This window comes from Chelon labrosus (genome assembly GCF_963514085.1).
Source record: "Chelon labrosus genome assembly, chromosome: 23".
Lineage (NCBI taxonomy): Eukaryota > Metazoa > Chordata > Actinopteri > Mugiliformes > Mugilidae > Chelon > Chelon labrosus.
Window position 1 is genome coordinate 11979602 of NC_140356.1, and position 19952 is coordinate 11999553.

Below are 19952 nucleotides of genomic sequence, written 5' to 3' on the forward strand. Positions count from 1 at the left end.
TTTACATCTCTCCCAGCTCTAACCCGCCAACCATGTGCATCGCCATCCAATCTGTTACCGCGAGCCTCCAGACTGTGAACCCCGGTGCTTTCTGCGCGATCTCGAGGGGGAATTCAAACATGTGACACTGGAAGAAACTCTCCCTGCAGATGTATAATTCACTGTATAATTTTACAACTTTCACAATCTCGAGCTGCGAAGCAGTTTCCCTTTAGGGATGAACAAAGTGTTTCTGATTCTAATTATTTACCGCACCTCGTAACCTGGTTTTAACGCTCTCTCCTGCTTGCTTGTTGTATTTTTAACAACTGATTTGATAACCAGAAAAAAGAAATAAAAAGTCCTCCTGTCCTGGGGCAAACAACTCTTGCAGCTTTTCAAACTATCAACAGCAACTTCAGCTTTTACTAAAACAAACATCAGCGCTCTACACATATATATCTATATCCAACATTTATTATTTAATAACTGTGTGTGTTTTTGAATCCGTCTGAACAAACGAAGAGAAGAAGGTGTGGGTGGATTTTGTGGAGTTCTTCTCTTCTCTCTTCTCTGGCAGCGACAATGACGTTAAATCAAAGTAGCTGTCACTTGTGTTTCTGAGCCTTCACCTTATTCACTGCAAACACAACAAGCGCACACACGGACGCGCACACGAGTAATTTTTGCGTTTTTCCAAACCGTCTGCGATGTTTATGTGCAGCTAAACCACCTTCTTGGATCACAAGTGCTTGTTCCTTAAACTAACACACACAGGGAAACTAAATATATACACTGTGAGAGAGTGTGTACATCCATGCAGCATGCACACTAAAACATACGCTGCAACACACACACAGTTTTGTGGGTAGTTATCAGCATTGTAAATAGCTCTAGTTACAGTATTTTCCAGTGAGAACCTGCCAGTAGGTTACAGACCATTACGAAACACCATTACTGAACATTTCCCTCCGGAGGACAGAGGGAGGTAGACGGAGAAGGAATGAGAGGCAAAGAGAAAATGATGGAGTGCAGGCGGCAGGGAGCCTATGCATTTCAAAACGTCTCCATTGCTGAAACTTAGTAAGCTATGTACTGCATGCTGACAGTGGCAACGCAACAAGGACCTTATCTCTCCCAGACCGATGACAATATCCGAGCACATTTTCCAAAACCATTTTTTTTCCCCTGCTCTAAAAAAAACAAAAAAAACACTCAACATATGTGCAACAGCTGTTCTCTCACACTTTCTAATTCATATTATTCTGTCAGAAGGCTTAAAAAAAATAAAAAAAATCCCTGTCCACACTTTCCAGACCTGCAGCGAAGCTCTGCGGATCAAATGTAAAACAAATGAGAAACAGGCAGAACGAGTGGAAGGAATAATGGCGGTATAAGGAAGACATTTGGAGAGAGTAATAACAAGGGCAGTGTTTTCTTTTCTTTTTCAACATCTATTTAACAGAAAAATGTGACGGAGGGATATGAAATGAGAACAAAAGCGGCGGCCTCCTTGAATTTAGTGAGTTTATTGGGGCTGTGTGCAGCGCGTATGCACCTACTTGTTTGCCTTGTATTCCACAGCCGGCAATAGTCGATATATTCAGTGTGTGGTTAATGAGTCCGCAGTGATTTCCTGTGTCTTACTGTACTATGAAATAATCCCAGAGGAGACGTAACTTTATACAGAGCTGTGAGTCATTGTGTGTGTTTGTGCCGCTTTATCAGCCTCCCATGCCCGCCTACCAGGTTCTTACTGTACTATGAAAGGACTCCAAAGAGGGACATTCGGCTAGCCTCACCGACTGGACGCGTTTTAAAAAAGACCTTCTATGACCGCTTTATACGATGAAACTGGGGATGCTCTTTCTCCACAGGACCCGCTGGGACAAATACACGCAAGCACAAATACATATATTTGTCCGGGAACATTATTAATAGTGGATGCAGGATTTTTACTGCACAACAGTTGGAGTCAGTTTGAGTTACAGTGAGCTGGACAAGTTTTGTAGGCCAAGAAAATGCATCATCCGTGCTCTGATATGAGACATGCACCTAGAAAACAATTAGTCGATGAATCAACTAGTCAGTCTAGAGACAATTAACCAACAGCTGATTGGTTATTGCTCATTTGAGTTGTGTTTTCAAACACAAAATGCTCAAAATTAGAAAAGTTTCCGTTCCTTCTGCTTAATAAATATGACATTTACTAGTTTTTCTGTGGACAGTATTCATTCCCGCAGTTATCAAAATCTGACTCTTAACAAGTAAATGTCGTATTAAAAGCATCACACTTCAGTGAGATTCAGTAAACTGGGTTTTTAATAACCGATAAAAAAGTTGCATTTCGTTAGCCTAAGTAATTTTTTGGCCACTGTTACAATATCAATAAAAAATACCAATGCGCTTGCTAAGAAATTGGGTTTTTTCTTGTTTTGCAAAAACGTTAAAATATGACTTAGGCAATTATGCTATGAGTCTAACGATTTGTGAATAAGGCTGCAACCGTGTGTCGACATTATCAATGGCGCTGATTGCGTGAATATGTCAATTGAAGTGCAACACGCGTCGCAAAGTTCATGTTCGTGGCCGCTCCTGCTGCCAGGAATCCTTTCTGTAGCAGCTTTAAGTATTTTTTAAATACTGAAAACTACTTTATAAAAACAAGCATCAGTTCCTCTCCCTTAAAACACAACTGAAGTCCAATAAAAATGCATAATACCATAAAATGTCCTTGACAAAGGTTGCTGTGTGCTAAGACTGCTCTCCCGCGTTCCCCTGCAGCAGTTGTCTCTGAAGCATTTCATTCAGCCCAGAATCCCCTTATAGAAGACACACAGTCGCTCACTGTGTGAATGAAATGTGCTATGGCAAATTAACCACCTCACACACCAAGCAGAGAGTGTGTTTGTAATTGTGTGTGTAACTGCTCACGGAGACAGAAAGGTAAGGTGGCGGCGTGTGTGCGTTGTGTGCGTGCTGGCCGGTCTGCCTCTCTCAGCAGGGTGGTGTTACGCCTAAATTAATAACTTGGGTCAAACTTAGATGTGATGGTGAACCTCTGGGCCTCTAGCATCTCAATGAGAAATCCCTCTGAAGGAACTGAGCTGCACTAAAAGCAACACGGGCTGCTGCCTGTGCACTCTCTAAATCAAACCAGTACATCCTTTAAATAATGTGAGGCTAAGGAATTTTACAGGAACGAGTTAATTTGTCAGTTTATTAAATTGTCTTCTGGTGTTGGATCATGCAGAAACATGTAGAATTATATTACAAAGGGCTATTTTCCTACATTATGTGTTAAGTTTGATTTTTGCTATTGGTTTTTGTTCCTGCTTAACCTGATGGTAGTCAAACTTCTGTGATTAATAAAATAATAATGGTTTAAATACTGGGAACCGACCTTTACAATACTGGGATATCACCATCACTACATCATACACGTCCAAGCGGCAAAAATTAAGATTTCACAGAAATGCCTTAAAGTGGAGTTCCTCTCATGGCCACTTGAGGTTAGCTCCAAAAGTGAGTCAACTGCTACCAACTGCACAGAGGTGAATTTTTATATAACTCACCCATTTAAATCGTACAAAGCTTTAAAGGGGAACTACTGATTTCTACAACCTGGACCTTATTTCTGGCATGAAATACAATCGTTTACTCACCCATATAACTTTTGTGTCATTTGTAGTAGTTCGGGAGATATTTAGATCTGCGTATATCCATAATGGGAGTGACTGGGGCACCGAAACGCAGCCTCTAAATAACGCATTATCTGCCGCACAACTCGTTCATTTCACCAATATTTTGTTATCGTACGCTAGTGCTATTCCCCGTTGAGTCTGGAGTTAGCTGTTATCATCGGATGATGTCTTCTGACCTGGATGATGTCGTCTCTGAGCGCTGCGTGCACCCGCGATGGTCCGCTTGTTTACCTGTAATTTGCTACTGCGCTACACTCAGAGATGACATCATCCAGGTCAGGTCAATCTATAGACCCTGGATGATGATAACAGCTAACTCCGGAATCAACGGGGAATAGCACTTGTGTACGATAACAAAATATTGGTGAAATGAACGAGTTTCGCGGCAGATAATGTGTTATTTAGAGGCTGGCCCCTTTTCGGTGCCCCATTCACTCCCACTATATGGATATACGCAGACCTAAATATCTCCCGAACGACTACAAATAACACAAAAGTTATTTAAGTTTAAAACAGTAGTTCCCCTTTAAAGTTATGCATAATTTAGGACTCTTTGAGTGACATGAGGGCCCCGTCTCAGGTTCGCCTCTTTGCACATTTTTGACCAGGAGTAAAGAGGAGTCGGGCACAACCAAGAAGAGACGACATCCGGCGGCATCTACAGTGAGCTACAAAGCTGTTCTTCAGGAACCCTGTAGGTGGCGCTACAGGATTTGTTCGTGTTTCCAAACAGTCACGAAGTAAATTACGCTGTCACAGTGCAAAAACCATGCGTGAAGCTCTCAATGTGAAACAAAAACTACGTAATAAATATATATACGGATCGACAAAGGACTCGTCCAAGGGATTTGTGAATAAATGCGCACAATAGATGAATAGATGAATAGATGAAAAGCAAACTGGAAAAAAGATGATCACAAGAAGAAATCAAATTAAACCAAAAGATGAGACATTGGCTGGATGAAGCACATGAGTCAAGATTTAATCTCCCGTTTAAGTAATGAAGAAGAAAGGAGGAAAGATGACTCACAGAAAAAGACTGAACGAATGAAAAAACGATACGAAAAGAACGACAGCAGCATGAACTCATGGATGAAACAAAACTAAGAGAGACGAACGACACGCCCAGACACGATCGGATGCAGACAGAGAAGGCGCTCACCCTGCTGTACAAAATGGCGGACTGAGGGTGAAAGAAGAAGGCATGTGATTGGCTAGGCCCAAATGCCCTCCTCATCGTCCTATCGGTTAGTTCAGTCCAGCCGCAGCGTGAGTTCAGAAAAAGCAGGAAGTTAGTTAGGCCAAACTTGAGACAGATATAGTGAGCAGAGAGCACGCTATAGTTCAGACGACAATATTGGCAGATAATAATACAAACAAATGTTTTTTTTTTTTAACTAACTGTCTTGGGAAGATTGCCATACCTGATCTGGGGAGGGCTTGTGATTGTTGGGCTGCTCTGAGTTGGGAGATGTGACTTTGAGATGGTCGTCGTCATAGTTGTCGGCCATCAGCTTCATCCTGTTTTGTGTCTACGGAGAGAAAAACAGAAGAATTCAGAAAGACTGTGACGACTTTCGTTGTTTGAGAAAGATAAAACAAAGTGTGTGTGTGTGTCTGCGATGAGAGGAAAACAAGCTAATTTAAAAAGAGGAAGAAGAGAGGAGAGGTTTTGGATGACCGGCATCAGTTTCGGGTTCAGTTTGAGCAGAGAAAGAGACGCACAAACCAGAGGAAACCGCCTCTCAGGTGTCTGAGTTTAAAACACCGGGTTAGTCCTTCTTGTGTTTTGCTCATTGCATACCACACATACACATATATTCATTCACCCTTTGACGTGCCACCTGTTGTGTAGCTTGTTAACTGGTGGAGAAGAAAAACAGGCTTGTTAACTCGCCACTTGGGGGGAGATCCATAAAGACAAATAAAGAGTGTAGACACACACACAGACGTACAGAATCACACAATACATATCAAAATACAGATGTAACATTTCCCCTTTTGTCTTTTTTTGTATTTCGTCTCCCCTCTCTTTCATTTTTTGACGATTGCTGACCCATTAACCCCCTCTCTTCTTATTCTCCTTACCCTCATCTTGCTGCTCCATATGTTTCACATGTTATACTTCAGGTTTTACAGTAGGCCCGTAAAGAGTGGGGGAGTGGGAGATAAAAAAGCGAAGGGAGGGAGTCAGTCTAAATCTGGCAGTCTTGTACAAGCTAAATCCCCTTAGCCTCTCGCTGAGCCCTGCGAGGAAAAGGGGCTTAAACAGACCAGACTGAGAGTTTGTGTGCATGTTTGACACAAACTAGAAAAAAATAAAATAAAATATGAATGCCAACCTTCATATGTGTTTGTCTGAGCGCTAAATGCAAGATTTTAAGAGTATGTGAGCAAAAGATGGTGCGTCTAAAAATGTATTTGCATTTTAAACCATAAAAGTGTATGTGTGTGTGTGTGTGTGTGTGTGTGTGTGTACAAGACAAACAGAGCCTCCCCTGGCATGCGCACATTATTCATTTCCTCATTTTCTAAAGACAGCTTTAAAATAAACAGACATACATTTAAAACAAACATGGAAAGTAAACCGCTCATCTTCGAGCCACATGAGAACAGAGCACAGACCTGGAGCCACACACTCGGCTGTGGAGGGTTTATTTGTGTCTGTCCGTCACTCCTGCTCCTCTCCACAAGGTCCTCCGCCGTGTAAACCAACATCATTTTAAATATGTGTCAACTGTCGGTTCCACAAAGTATCACAAGAGTAAGCTGAAGGACCAAATGCAGAAGTAGGAACTAAACTAATAAATCCGCCAGTGTTACGATCAGAGATAAAATCATTCTAATTTTTTTTTTATAACACTCCTTCTGTTACTCAGATCAACAGTCCCACCAGTGCTGTTTTTGGTTTGAACGTCCTCTGAGGCTCAGACTCTTTTCTCACCAACCCAAACAAAAAGGTTAAGATCACACATCATAAGAGAGAGAACTGTACAGGGCAATATGTTTAAGAGTCTCTCTATCCTCTGCAAGCACTGTATTTGAATTTATCCTCTCACTTTCTCTACACCTTGAACTCTGACCTCCTTAACTTGCCCTTGTAACCGTGACTAATTCTCTCTCCCGCCTCTCTGCAACATGTCCTCATTTCTATATCTTCCCCTACACCCCTCTTCTTGTTGTTTTCTCTCGGCTTCATTGGTTTGTGTTTTGAGTAAAATAGTTTTATACTGACTCCAACAATCTCTCCGACATCTGAACCATACTTACAACAAAGGTTTAAGAGCCAGAATTTAAAGCAGCAATATAAATAACAAAATACCACGTGGTCTATGATAAAATCCACATATTTAGACATAATGGCCTGGAAACACCAACTTTTCCATTGTTTTGATAGAACAGCTGTCTGCACAATATCCTACTGCAACCTAAATGTTGTAGGTGTTGACTTGTACACGTAGTGTGAAACTGAGAGTGGATCTCAAGTGGTGGCTCAAGACGCACAGCGACACTTGGCAACCTTCAGAAATTTCTACATTAAAGTGACTGAAACTATCAGCAGATTTTCACACAAACCCTGAAAGTAGATAAAGAGAAGCCAGTCAAACAAATCAGAAATATTATACTTGTGTATTTGTTTATTGAGGAAAATTAGCCAATATAACGTGTCTGTAAAATTGGCTTGAACACTACACCTACACCTGCCGCTACCCCCTAATGTGCGGTTTATACTTCTACGTCAATTTGGCATCGTAGTTACGGAGTTACAGAGCGAGCCAAACTGATGATCGCACAACTATAAATGGCTTGCACCGACGTAAGGTTATGTGCGTAAGTTACACCATCTATGTCCCGCAGAGGTATAAACCGCGCTTTACTCTAGGCTCTTTTAAAGTACTGTGGGACATAGACGCCATAACCTACGCATGTAGCCTATAACGGTGCGAGCCATTTATACTTGTGCGCTCGTCAGTCTGGCTCACTCTGTAAAAACGCCACCCAAACGTTAGTCGGCGCTGTGTCTTTTTTGATAGTCAGGTTAATTTTTGTTTCTACTTCCTGCTTCAGTTTCCACTTCCTGCGTCACTTTTAACATTGGCGACTGAAACTTTCGCCGAAATGTTTGTGTCTCCAAACTTCTTCACTCGATGTTTTCCATCTTTATTGGTCCAAAACAATCAATTTGGAAATTGCAGCGATGGAGAAGCAGCCGGAAATACTAAAGTAGAAACACGCAACTATCAAGCAGGCCAATCACAGCTCTTGCAGTCTGCGTTGCCGCGACATGTAGTTACATTTCTGGGGAGGTGTACGTCAGCTACGCCATTAGGGTCTGTGCTGCATGCTCTGCACTGTCGCTGTAGCTATGGCGTCAAATTGATGGGGAAGCCTAAACCGCCTATAACCGTACTCCCAACCCTAACACCAACCCTAACCCTAATGCCGGGTGTGGACACACATACTTAAAGCTGGCCAGTAGTGATCCAACCACCTAGGGCATGTGTGAACTGGGCCTTTGTGAACAAGCCAAAAATGTGACAAGCTTGTTAGTTGAAGAGTTTGGTAAAACTCTTTGCTGAATGAAATAATGGTCAGCCCTGAAAAGAGAGAAAGGGGTAGAGGTGGAGAGAAAGGCAAGGATAAAGAAAAAGAGGTGTTCTAATTTTTCCTTTCTGGCCTTCCTTTACATCTTCCACTAATTGTCAGGAATGCTGACCTCAGCCCACATGTTTCTGCGCCATACTCTCTCCTTCCCACTTAATCTAATCATCACACCATTATTTCACTCCTCCTCCTCCCTAATACTTCCCTTCCTCCCCATCCATCCTTTGTACAGCTCTCCTTTAGGCCGCTGACAATGGACAAAATGAGAAACAAATGAACACGGAGCGAAATGAAGGGGAGAACTGCTGAGTCACACTCAGATGTAAATTATTTCATTGTAATAAGGCTCCGGGGAACATTAGATTAGATTATTGTTTCGTCTTTTCTCTCTAGTGGGGAAAGAAGAACCTTTGCGGATGCCTGTTCAATTACCGACGATGAAAAATTGCTGAGTCATGGTCGGACCAGGACTATTTCATCACGATAAGAAATTAGATTATTTCCCCACATTTCTCTATCAAGAAAAGAAAACTGTTGATAAGTGGAAAATTACAAATGATAATGAAATGGGTGTGAGTGGAGCGCTGTGGGGAATTATTTCATTGTGATAAGCCTCAGTGGGATAATAAATTAGATCAGAGACGCATTTTTTTTTCACTTCCCAGTAACAAGAGAGGCCATGATAATTAAAAACAAGTCATGACGAACTGTAGAGTGTGAAAAGCGAGAGAAGAATGAATAAAATTCCTCTGAATCTGAAGAGAAACATTCCAGAAGAAGTAATACTGAAGAAGATTTTAGTTCGCTGATGAACTTCTGTCAGGAATATCTCTAATCAGATGTTCATCTGTTTTATATTCAAGCTTTTAGTGGCTGAAGGTGTTAAAATTACAACAAAGTGAATATTTTAAATGTGTTGTGGATATTTTTCTCTGTTTCTTGAATATCATTTAAGACTCTTATGGGCAAAAACCAACTTGCAGTCATCCAAAACCTCAAAGTCTTCACATACTGGACCCACCCAGGTGTGGAGCAAGGCCACATCCATACATCCCTAACCTGTAAATGTTAAACACATGTGTCTCCTTTTTGGACAGATGGTGGTCTATCCCTCACCTCCCCCTCCTCGTCTCCATTTCATGAAATATTACAATCCCTGTTTCGCGTGCTCACTCACTGCTCACAACTTTGCTCTCTCTGCTTTTAGCCCCCGTCTCTTCATAATGTTGCGGAAGGAGATAAAACATATAGCGAAGAGGAAGCAGACTGTGAGAATGTTTGGGGAGAAGAGAGTGAAGAGAGATGAGGTCAGCTTGATCTACAGTCTCCTGTAGCTGGAGGTCAAAGGCCAGCATGCAGGAAAAGATGTCAGGGACACAGATATTATTTAACACACACAGGTGTGGTTTTATGTATGTTGTATAAGTACTGGAAGTACAAATCTCTTTTTTGCTCATATTCACTCATTTATTCTTTTGGTTTTACTGTTTTTGTCCAAAAAACAGGCATTTCTCAAAAGGCCAATTAAGGCTGGCTACACAAGCAAGTCAACCCCCATAGATCTTCATGTTAAAATGCACAACTTGACAGCAGAAATAGATATGTTTATAGTGTACAAAAAACAGTTTTAGTCTCTGTAGCTAATTTCCCCATTAACGACAATCGTATTTGACCATTTTGAATTAGCCAGGAGTTAGCTAAAGTCGGGCTCTACCAAGATGGCAACGTCCAGAACCAGAGCCAGAGATTCAAAGCTGCTCTTAAGTAATCCTATGGGGACGTCACAGAGGGTTTGCCAATGGTCTGTAGCTACGCCACCCTGCAAACAGCACTACACTATCACTTCACTGCAAATTTTTGTCCTAGACTGAGTTGATATTGCACCAGAAAATCCAAAGCGAGAATCTTTAGATATACGTATATATATATATATATATATAGCATTGCCACATTTTTTTCAGAGAACTAAATCCTTATCAATCAAGTTGATTATACACAGATCAGGCATAACATTACGACTGCTGACTGGAGAAGTAAATAACACTGACCATCTTGTGACAATTCAGTGTTCTTCTAGGAAACGTTTGGACCTAACATTCATGTGGATGTTACTTTGACATGTACCACCCACCTAGACCAGACCAGGCACCCCCACCCCATAACAATGACACTCCTTGACGGTAGCAGCCACCCCCAGCAGGGATCACACAAAAACGGTTTAGGAACAACTCAAAAAAACATGAAGAACAGCACAAGGTGTTGACCTGGAATCCAAATTCACTAGATCCCAAACTGATCAAATATCTGTGGGATGATCCACAGAGGCCCCTCCCCTCAACCCATAGCACCCAATGTCCCCCACTAACAATATTCTGATACCAGACACCACAGGACACCCTCAGAAGGCCCATGTCCATTCTCTGATGAGTCACAACTGTTTTGGAGGCACAAAGGAGACCTACACAATATTAGAGGTTGTCATAATAATTATCTGAGTTCACCCTGCTCTATAGGTATTGTACTATAGCTGTACAGCTTGGGTTATTGCAGTGATTGAACCCAAATTCAGACCAGACGAGGCGAGGCAGCATTTAAGCGCTCCACCAAAAAACAGTCCCTCCGACCTCTGATCAACCATCAAGTGGAGGTCGTCACAAAACACTCAAGAGAACCACATTCATTGACTACAAAGCTGGTTTACTACTCTAAAAACACTGCTTCCTATTCATCAAATCATTTACGTCATTACTGATTTATATTCTCTTTTAATCTTATACTGCGTCTGCGTCTGTCCATCTGTCAGGAGAGTTATCATCACAGAACGTATGCGCGTCCCTCGGAAGAAAAATACTACGCAAGCCTCGGCTTACTGCAAACACACGCACAGGAATACTGAGGAAGTCTCGGCTGTGATCCATCACAGAGGGACTGAAAATTATGACACTACAGAGAGTGGTGCAAAACTGCTCACACTCTTGCATGTGCAAACACACGCACACACCTGGCAGCAGACAGTGGAGTCTCTGTGTTGTCAGTAACCACCTTCGAGACCCTGAGGTGTCATAAATGACTTCAAATAGATCGGAGGGAGACGAGACGGAGGGATGAGGAAGGAAGAGAGAAGAGTGATGCTTGTTAAAATGACTTCATTTGACACAGCTACTCTCTAATACTCCCTACCCCCAATTCCCTCTTAAACAGCAATTCAAACACATACAAAAACCCACCTTAACCGAATCCCTTTGAGCTGCTTACAGCCATTGAGTGGATTTTTGGCAATATTCAACAACTGGAGATCCTTTGCCACGGAAGCCTCGTTCCATTGTATCTGTTCAAGAGTTTTTGAGCGTGGAGGAAAAATCTTTTATTGTCATCCAACCACAGTTTAGCTTCAATCGGGGGAAGGGAAAGTGAACAGAAAGCTCTCTGCTATCTGCTTGATTGTCATTTATTGTGTGTCACTATAGCGCCTGTGTGTTTAGGACTGGTGATCGCATCCCTATGTGAGTTAAGGGCTTTAACAGACGTCTCCATAAGTTAAGCCTGTGCACAGTGTTGGGGGATCTTACTCTCTGTGTGGGCAATTAATCAAGTTTGAAAGATTGTTTGACGCAGGAGAAGATGGATAGTTTGGAGACAGTCAAAGGATGTCACAAGTAAAAACTGTATTAAATGCCTCCTTCAAATGGAAATCCTGAGCGTGAGACTGCGTCATGAGAAGTCGGCAACACAAAACGCCTAGTGTTCAAGAGGTAGCATCAACCGTAAGTCGTCAGAACATCGCTGCTAGCCCCTGAGGCTAGCAAGCGACTGGAACGAACCGAAGGCTATCCGCCTCTGTTGTTTCTGAAAAAGTCAGCAAATCTGTCAAAACTCGAGAGCTCTGACCTTACGGAAAATCTTCTCTTACAATGTTTTGTCCACCACAACAGGAGGGCAGCTTTACTTAACTCACTGTGGTGATAACTTAGCTACAACAAGCCTCCATTATCATACTGTATGTAGGTGTACAAGCACCACATAAACGCCTCACTGCTTTATAAAGTTTTTAAAGTTCATAAAAGTAATCCCACATATGGGTAGAACAGTGAAGACGAAATCCACCAAACTCCCAGTAGGCTCGTCCACTAAGGGGCTGGTTATTTCACTAGACCTGTGAGAACTTTTAAATGTGTGTGTCTGTCTCTAAGTGTGTGTGTGTGTGTGTGTGAATAGACCTCTATGTGGAACCACAGAGGCATTTGGTCATGTTTATATCCTTGTTTTCGGCCTGGGTGAGTGTGTACATATCGGTGTGTGCTTTTATGTGCTTGGACTCTGTTAGCATATAACCATGCCAGTGAAGTGACGTGTTCAGATTTTGTGTGTGTGTGTCCGCGGGCAAGAACAGTTACATAAATACAAATTCAGAAAAAAGTGTTGTCCCCGGAGATTTGTTGAGGATCAGAGCTGTGTGTGTGTGTGTGTGTTCGTGTGTGTGTGGTGAGTGTAGGAGTGGTAGGTTAATCCTAAATTTACCCTGCGTGGTTGGAGGGCTGTGGTCACATCTGGACTCAGTTTCTCTCTGTCCCTCTTGTTTTTCTTTGCTCCCCTCATCACTGGCACCTCACCTGTGCTCCCCCTGCAGTTATTTACCCCTTTCCAAATTTTGTTCCTGCATTCCTGACTTTACCTCCATCTTTATTTGGCGTGTTTACGTCACTTTACCACCTACAGTGTCATTCACCATCTCTTAGCTGATCAAAAACAATTTTTGATGTTCACTTGGACGTATGTTGAGTGTAAATAGCTTGGGTTATAATCAGCAATGGATCACAATGGCTACTACTCGTTCCGCTAAAATGCTGCTACGTGGCTCATCAGCTTTGTTGAGTTACTTCTACTGAAATCACTTCAATGTAAAATCAAGAGAAGACATCAGAGTAGATGTACAGGAAGTATGTCGGGCTACAGAGCAGGCTACGTCACTACGCCGCACCTATAGCTTAGATATCCAGCTTCAGTGTGTTTATTCTCACCTGCTGTTTGAGCTGTTGCACCAGACTATCCTTCTCCCTCTTCAGAGCCGACACTTCTTCCTGGGTTTTCTTCTTCTTGGACGAGGAGAGCTCCAGCAGGGCGATGTTGGCGTCTTTCTCACTTATGGCTGCCAGCAGTGCCTCTTGCCTGGACAGAGAACAATCACGCATTTGAATATTCAGTTTATCTTAACAATAATTACACTTTCTTTATTAATTAAGTTAATTCAATACCAAAACAGTTGATTCGCTGATTACAGTTTTGAATGTATTTTCCAGGTTTTTAGATGTCTCAAACTGCTTTGCACTAAAAAGAAAGTTGGGTTCTGTTCTGGAACAGTGGAACCACAAGATGGAGAGAATGGTCCTGAAGAGTTCTGGAATTCCACTTGCGGTGCAAACAGCACAGCAGAATGACGTTTAAAAAACTCAAAGGCGTCATCGGTTCCCTCAAGTCGAAACTATCCGTGGATTATCCAGAGCAATGCTGGACACGAGATGTTCTCGCAAAACCTTTAAATGTCATTTTATAATTTTATGAGCACCACAGACGGAATTCCAGTAATTTCTCTTGCTATTGTGGGGCGGATGCAGAAATTGTGCAGATGGATTCTCTTAAAATCTGGACAAATAAAACCTTAGCTATCCGCATGGCTGGATACCAATTTGGGTGAACCAAACCTTTGATTTGATGGTGAACCCATGGCATGTCAACAACAAGAGGGAACTCGTCTTAACTGAAGCACCATTCAGTGATTTAAGAGGTAAAAATTGGTGCGTTTTGCATATAAGCACGGGGCTTCCTGATGGTGAGCATGATGCACAGCATGTAATCAAGATGCTCCCAGTGTGATTATGGTGGTGACCTTTGTCACTTATTTTGCCAACTTTTTTCTCCTCTACTATGAACCAAGCAAAGATAGCTTAACAATTCTCCTTAAAAAGGATTCTGGCACCTAAACGTTGCAGGTTTTACTTTGTGACTTCTGCAGGAACAATTGCACAATGACATGATATACGCTGATGATGAACAACTTTGCTAATGGGGACGCTCATTCATATCCTAAGAGTGGATTTTGTTAAATCAGTGACTTAAAGCCTACAAATTGGGCTCACCGTCTCCCTTCTAAGTTACTTTTCTCACTATATGACTCACTGGTATAGATTCCTCTCACTCTCTCATCTAAACTAATCTCTAGGCTGTGTCTCCCGCCGTCTTGTCTCAATCTATCTCTACTCCTGGCCAGATGGTCAGGATGACAGATAGATAGCATTCCATGCGGTCGGGAAGCAACAAGCTGCATCCCGTTCATTGCAACGGCCCCAGCTCGGGCTGAGCCGCTTCCAAGGACACCCAAGGTTGAGAATTCTCAGAATTATTACGGTTTTACAGTGGAAATTTCCACAATAGCCACAAGGCTCAAAGATTGGCCACACACACGACCACACATAAATAATAAAGATTCAAACTCGCATGCAGAAATACTCATATTCCCTCTTTGTCCGTCCTCCCAAGTCTTACTTCTATAATATGTGTTGTATTTTTACAGTGAGGTTATATGCCAAATATGAAAAGAAAAGGCTGAAAGATCACAACATTACAGCCAACTATGAAGACCTTGTTTGGTACTGAGGTTTGGAACAGATAATCTGTTAATCTGAGGTATGTACAGATTCAATCCTAATCCTCCTGAACCACTTGCAGGATAAAGGCACCCCTAATTAATATCAAACATGTTTAATAATTAGGATTTTGCACTTTTACAAGCCAGCTTTTACAGAGCAGCTGATGGAGCTGTCAAGCAACAGTATTAGGGTTAAAAATGAAAAAATGTAAATAAAAAACTGAAATTATCTTTCAAAAATCTTCTGTGAATATTTGGGAAGTTTACCTCTAAGGTGCCAGATGTAACCCGATTTCAAAACTTAAGTCAGTGCTCTCAGCCAACACGTAGAGCAGATGTAATGACTGAGCAACTTCAAGGGGCAAATTGATATGGCCCTGTCGGAGCATCTCTAAAGGTCCCGGCCTTGCGTAATGCTGGTCAGCAGCGGTGAGTACCTAGCAACAGCAGCTAAAACCAGTGCCAGATACCACAGGGCACCTTCAGAGGTCTTGCAGAGTCCATCCCTTGGCAGGTCTGAGCTTTTTTTGGCACCACACGAAACACCAACAGCATATTTGGCATGTGGTCATATTCTTTCTGCTCATTACTGTATACATATAAACACGCAGACATACAATTATCCACATGCACCCAGAAAATCCGCACTGATGCAGACAGAGGTATATCTCATTGACATTTTTTACATTCCACTTCTGTTCACTTTTTCTCTTTACTCAACACACAATTACGCTCCTCTTCCTCCGTCACACACGGAGATACAGTGGTGCAGCGTGGAATGCGGTGATGAGAACGTCTAAATGAAGACAGATTATATGTTTGGACTGGGTTGAAGACCCATAGATTCTTTGGTCAACCTCAGCGACCAAGCTGTCAGTGTACAAATGTCCCATCATGCATCTGAACTGCAGCCATCCTGTCAGGAGCAAGGCCCGAGTGTGCTGAGACTGGACCCCATCAGTTCTAGAGACTGATGCCCAGCTCTGTTCATGACCACGAGACATTAACTTATTGCGAGAACCAATGTTTTGGTATACTACATTATAATAGTACCAGAAGAAGTGTCTTTGAGGCACTGGATATATACAAACTACAAGGTTATTAGAAATTATTAGACTTCCTCTTCATTCCTGTTGTTTAGTTTAATACTTATAAATTCTTTTAATACCAATATGAGCTCACTGGCTTTCTCATTCCTTTCTTCCACACTGCTAGACACTGGAACAGTGTCACAGGCTTTCCTTTTTCATATTTTTACACCAACACACACACACACACACACACACACACACACACACACACACACACGCGCACACACACACACACTGACTTGCACGCATGCAGGGAGGCTAATGGAACATTACTCTTGTTAAAGCTAACAGTGCGTCTAGTTTTATATCATATCTGAGAGTTACCTGCCAGCACATGGCGCTTATAAACCCCTGGTGATAAAATGATATTTATTCCAGATGCACTCGTCTCACTCTGGGCCCTCTCTGTGCCTCACCCTTCATCTCCGTCTGACACACACATACATGCACACAAACACTTGAAACACACTCTGCTCGGTCTTGTCAGCTTGCAAACCTAAACACATGCTCATGACAAGTGCTGGTTGTGGCTACTGCTGTTGTTATGGAATCATTAAAAAAAAAGCGTTTTAAGTGCAGCACTCTTTTTTGCTAAATCTTTACACTATTCTACTGTCAGAGGGCACTTAAAACATAGTATGCTGCCAGTGTGTCCTTTTCACTGAAAATAACAAAGACAATGGAGCCAGCACCATGAAGAAGAAAAGGCTCCCAGTGGATACGCAGCCTCAGATCTGTAACTCTCCTTTCAAGTCTTTCCTTTCTGCAGCAATATGAGGAACAAAGTATGATAAAACAAGGTCTGCTAACAGTAAGCGAAGAATAATGGCTTATTCAAGAGGTTAGCTCACACATTCCTATACTTCTTTATTTCAGAAACAGCTTTTGTCTTAAACATCTTGATTTCAGACAACACACACACAACACAACCCAGAAACTACTTATCCTTATGTATAGTGGTGTAACTGTACATTACGTCTTAACAGTTCACCCTGCTCTCTCACTGTCCAGCTATGGCCACACAGAAAGGAGTCCCTGGTGGTCTAGTGGTTAGGATTCGGCGCTCTCACCGCCGCGGCCCGGGTTCGATTCCCGGTCAGGGAACATCTTATTATGCATCTCCAACTGTACCTGAGGTTGTATTATGTTACACTTAGATATGGTTTCACATGACAACTACAGAAGCTGCATACATGTTGAGACTTGAGAGTCTCTGGTGGTCCAGGATTTGGTTCGATCACCGGTCACGGAACATTTCATTAATCTCAATAACTGTGTTTGTGACAATAAAGCCTTATCTCAGTAAGAACAATCAGTTATGTGTCTTTTCAAACCTGTATGTCAAAAATCAACATTTGACATTGTAGTTGAACCTTGGTTTCCTTTCTGAGTAGTGGAACTTTGTCAAGTTCCACTGTACTATGTTACTTGTTGCTTCAAACAATAACCATGTGAGGGCCCACTCTTGTAGACATAGTTAGATTTAAAACTTGTAATTCTGATTCTTCAAAAACATGAACAATGTACAGTCCACAAGTGTGTGTACCATAGAAACTGACTAGAGGCAAAAAGACTACACATTTTTCCAGAGTCTCACCTGGACATTATCTCTGGACAGTTTTACAGTAAATCCTGCATGACTACTGCTTGTTTATGCCAGAAGCAGTAACATCCTGTCAGAATCGCCTGAGTTACTACCATGACACTGTCAAGAGTCCCTGGTGGTCTAGTGGCTAGGATTCGGCGCTCTCACCGCCGCGGCCCGGGTTCGATTCCCGGTCAGGGAATCTGTCATTTTAGGCTGGAGCCTATATGCAGTTAAATAAAAATTATATCAGGTTGGTCAAGAAATGTCACTACTAGTATGTATCTTTTCACATTAATAAGTCAAAAAGTCACAGAGACCCAGGTGCAAGACAGACACTTGTTGTTATTATTACGCATCCTGCAAAGGGCAACTCCTACAATACAACTGGCTCCAAACTGTCAAAACCCAAAAAGAAGAAGAAGGTTGTTGAATTGTTGCTGAGCCGCCAAGTATATGGACTACTATAGTGACTTTAGTCTGATGGTAGAACCTCTGTAGGATAATTCAGTTACGTTTCCAATTGCAGAAGTTATTTTTCAAGTTTGAAATGGGGTTTTCATTCATTGATGTGTCATAGTTATGTTTGAATAAAAATGATAAGGAAATGTTCTTTTACATTTTAGTATTTTCAGAAAATAGTTGACACATTGTTAGTAATGTTAGTTTGTCACCTATCCTCATATTGTTCTTTGGATGAATGCAGAAAAATGCAATATACTCTGCCGTTACATTTTTTTGCACCCATTTCTGGTAAGTGCTGATCAGTCGTCTGCATCAGGTTGGAGGAATTCACGAGAATTCCTCATGATTTGTATGCTTGAGTAGCTCTTGACATGTGTGCTGTCTTTTGTCTATGTGTGTTACGAAGTGAAAACAGCTGAACATGATAGATTGATTATGTTACTTTCATAATGTGCTTCATATGTACGGGAGAAAGAAAATGCAACACGAGCCAGCCAGGAGTCGAACCTAGAATCTTCTGATCCGTAGTCAGACGCGTTATCCATTGCGCCACTGGCCCGCCACGGCAAATTGCTGCTGCTGTCGACATGAATAGATGTGTGCAGCAGCCCTACCCATCCCCCACAACTCTACGCTCTAGTGAAAGCATGCGCTGAGAGCAGCTGCAGCATGCAAGCACAAAGTGAAACTACGTCTGAAGCTGGCTTTTGGCTGCAATTTAAGTTTGTTTATAAACTTCCAACTGGGCGACAAGTTTTTCAGACTTGTTGTGTTTTCTTACTGTTTGACAAAATCTACTTGTTTCACAGGAAGAACAACAACATCACATGTTTAACAACCTGTTCAACTTCAGTTAAAAGTTTAAAAGAAATTAATCAGGTCAACAGAGTCTTGTAGGTGAACAAATTACAGTATTCATTATTCAGTATTTATAAAACTCTGATAAAAGCCATAGCACACATCCCAGACAACATGACTTCACATAAGCACACACCAGCAGTAACTGTTCAGAAATTAGATGTGTGCATTTGACTGGTCTTTTCCTGTATTTATGTCACATTGCTTTCACCACTGCCAAGCCCCTTCAAGAAACTAGCAGCAAGTCCTGAGTCTATTCACTTGTAAGCAAAGATTCTGCTCAGCTAAACTATTTTTATCAGTTTTTGTAACTAACTAGGCATAGATAGCTTAGATAGACACTGCGTACAAATGGTCCTGTTTAACTACTGTCTCTATATGCGCTTATTTGGTTTGGCCATTCAGTATTAGTGTTGTGACTTTTTAAAGTTAAATTAGCCCGCACATGTGCAGGGTCCGCTTAACAGACCTTTTTTTCCAGCATCATGCATTCACTCTTTCTGGCACGTACCCGACACATGCATCTGTGTGCACCATTTGTTCGTATTAATTATTAGTAATAACCATATTTTTTTGCACCCATTTCTGGTAAGTGCTGATCAGTCGTCTGCATCAGGTTGGAGGAATTCATGAGAATTCCTCATGATTTGTATGCTTGAGTAGCTCTTGACATGTGTGCTGTCTTTTGTCTATGTGTGTTACGAAGTGAAAACAGCTGAACAGTATGATAGATTACGTTACTTTCATAATGTGTATGGGAGAAAGAAAATGCAACACGAGCCAGCCAGGAGTCGAACCTAGAATCTTCTGATCCGTAGTCAGACGCGTTATCCATTGCGCCACTGGCCCGCCACGGCAAATTGCTGCTGCTGTCGACATGAATAGATGTGTGCAGCAGCCCTACCCATCCCCCACAACTCTACGCTCTAGTGAAAGCATGCGCTGAGAGCAGCTGCAGCATGCAAGCACAAAGTGAAACTACGTCTGAAGCTGGCTTTTGGCTGCAATTTAAGATTGTTTAT

The 19952-nt window shown here is 42.0% G+C and overlaps 1 protein-coding gene across 3 annotated transcripts in view; it reads right to left on the reverse strand.

The window, feature by feature from the left end:
- The window catches only part of LOC311508545 (ELKS/Rab6-interacting/CAST family member 1-like), a 133395-nt gene that overhangs the window by 19915 nt on the left and 93528 nt on the right, over positions 1-19952 (reverse strand). For all 3 annotated transcript variants that reach the window (XM_084573355.1, XM_084573356.1, XM_084573354.1), the window contains 2 exons: positions 13307-13454; positions 5108-5215 (listed from right to left, as the gene is read on the reverse strand). In XM_084573355.1, coding sequence (XP_084429481.1) covers positions 5108-5215; positions 13307-13454 — 256 coding nt within the window. The remainder of the gene's footprint in view (positions 1-5107; positions 5216-13306; positions 13455-19952) is intronic.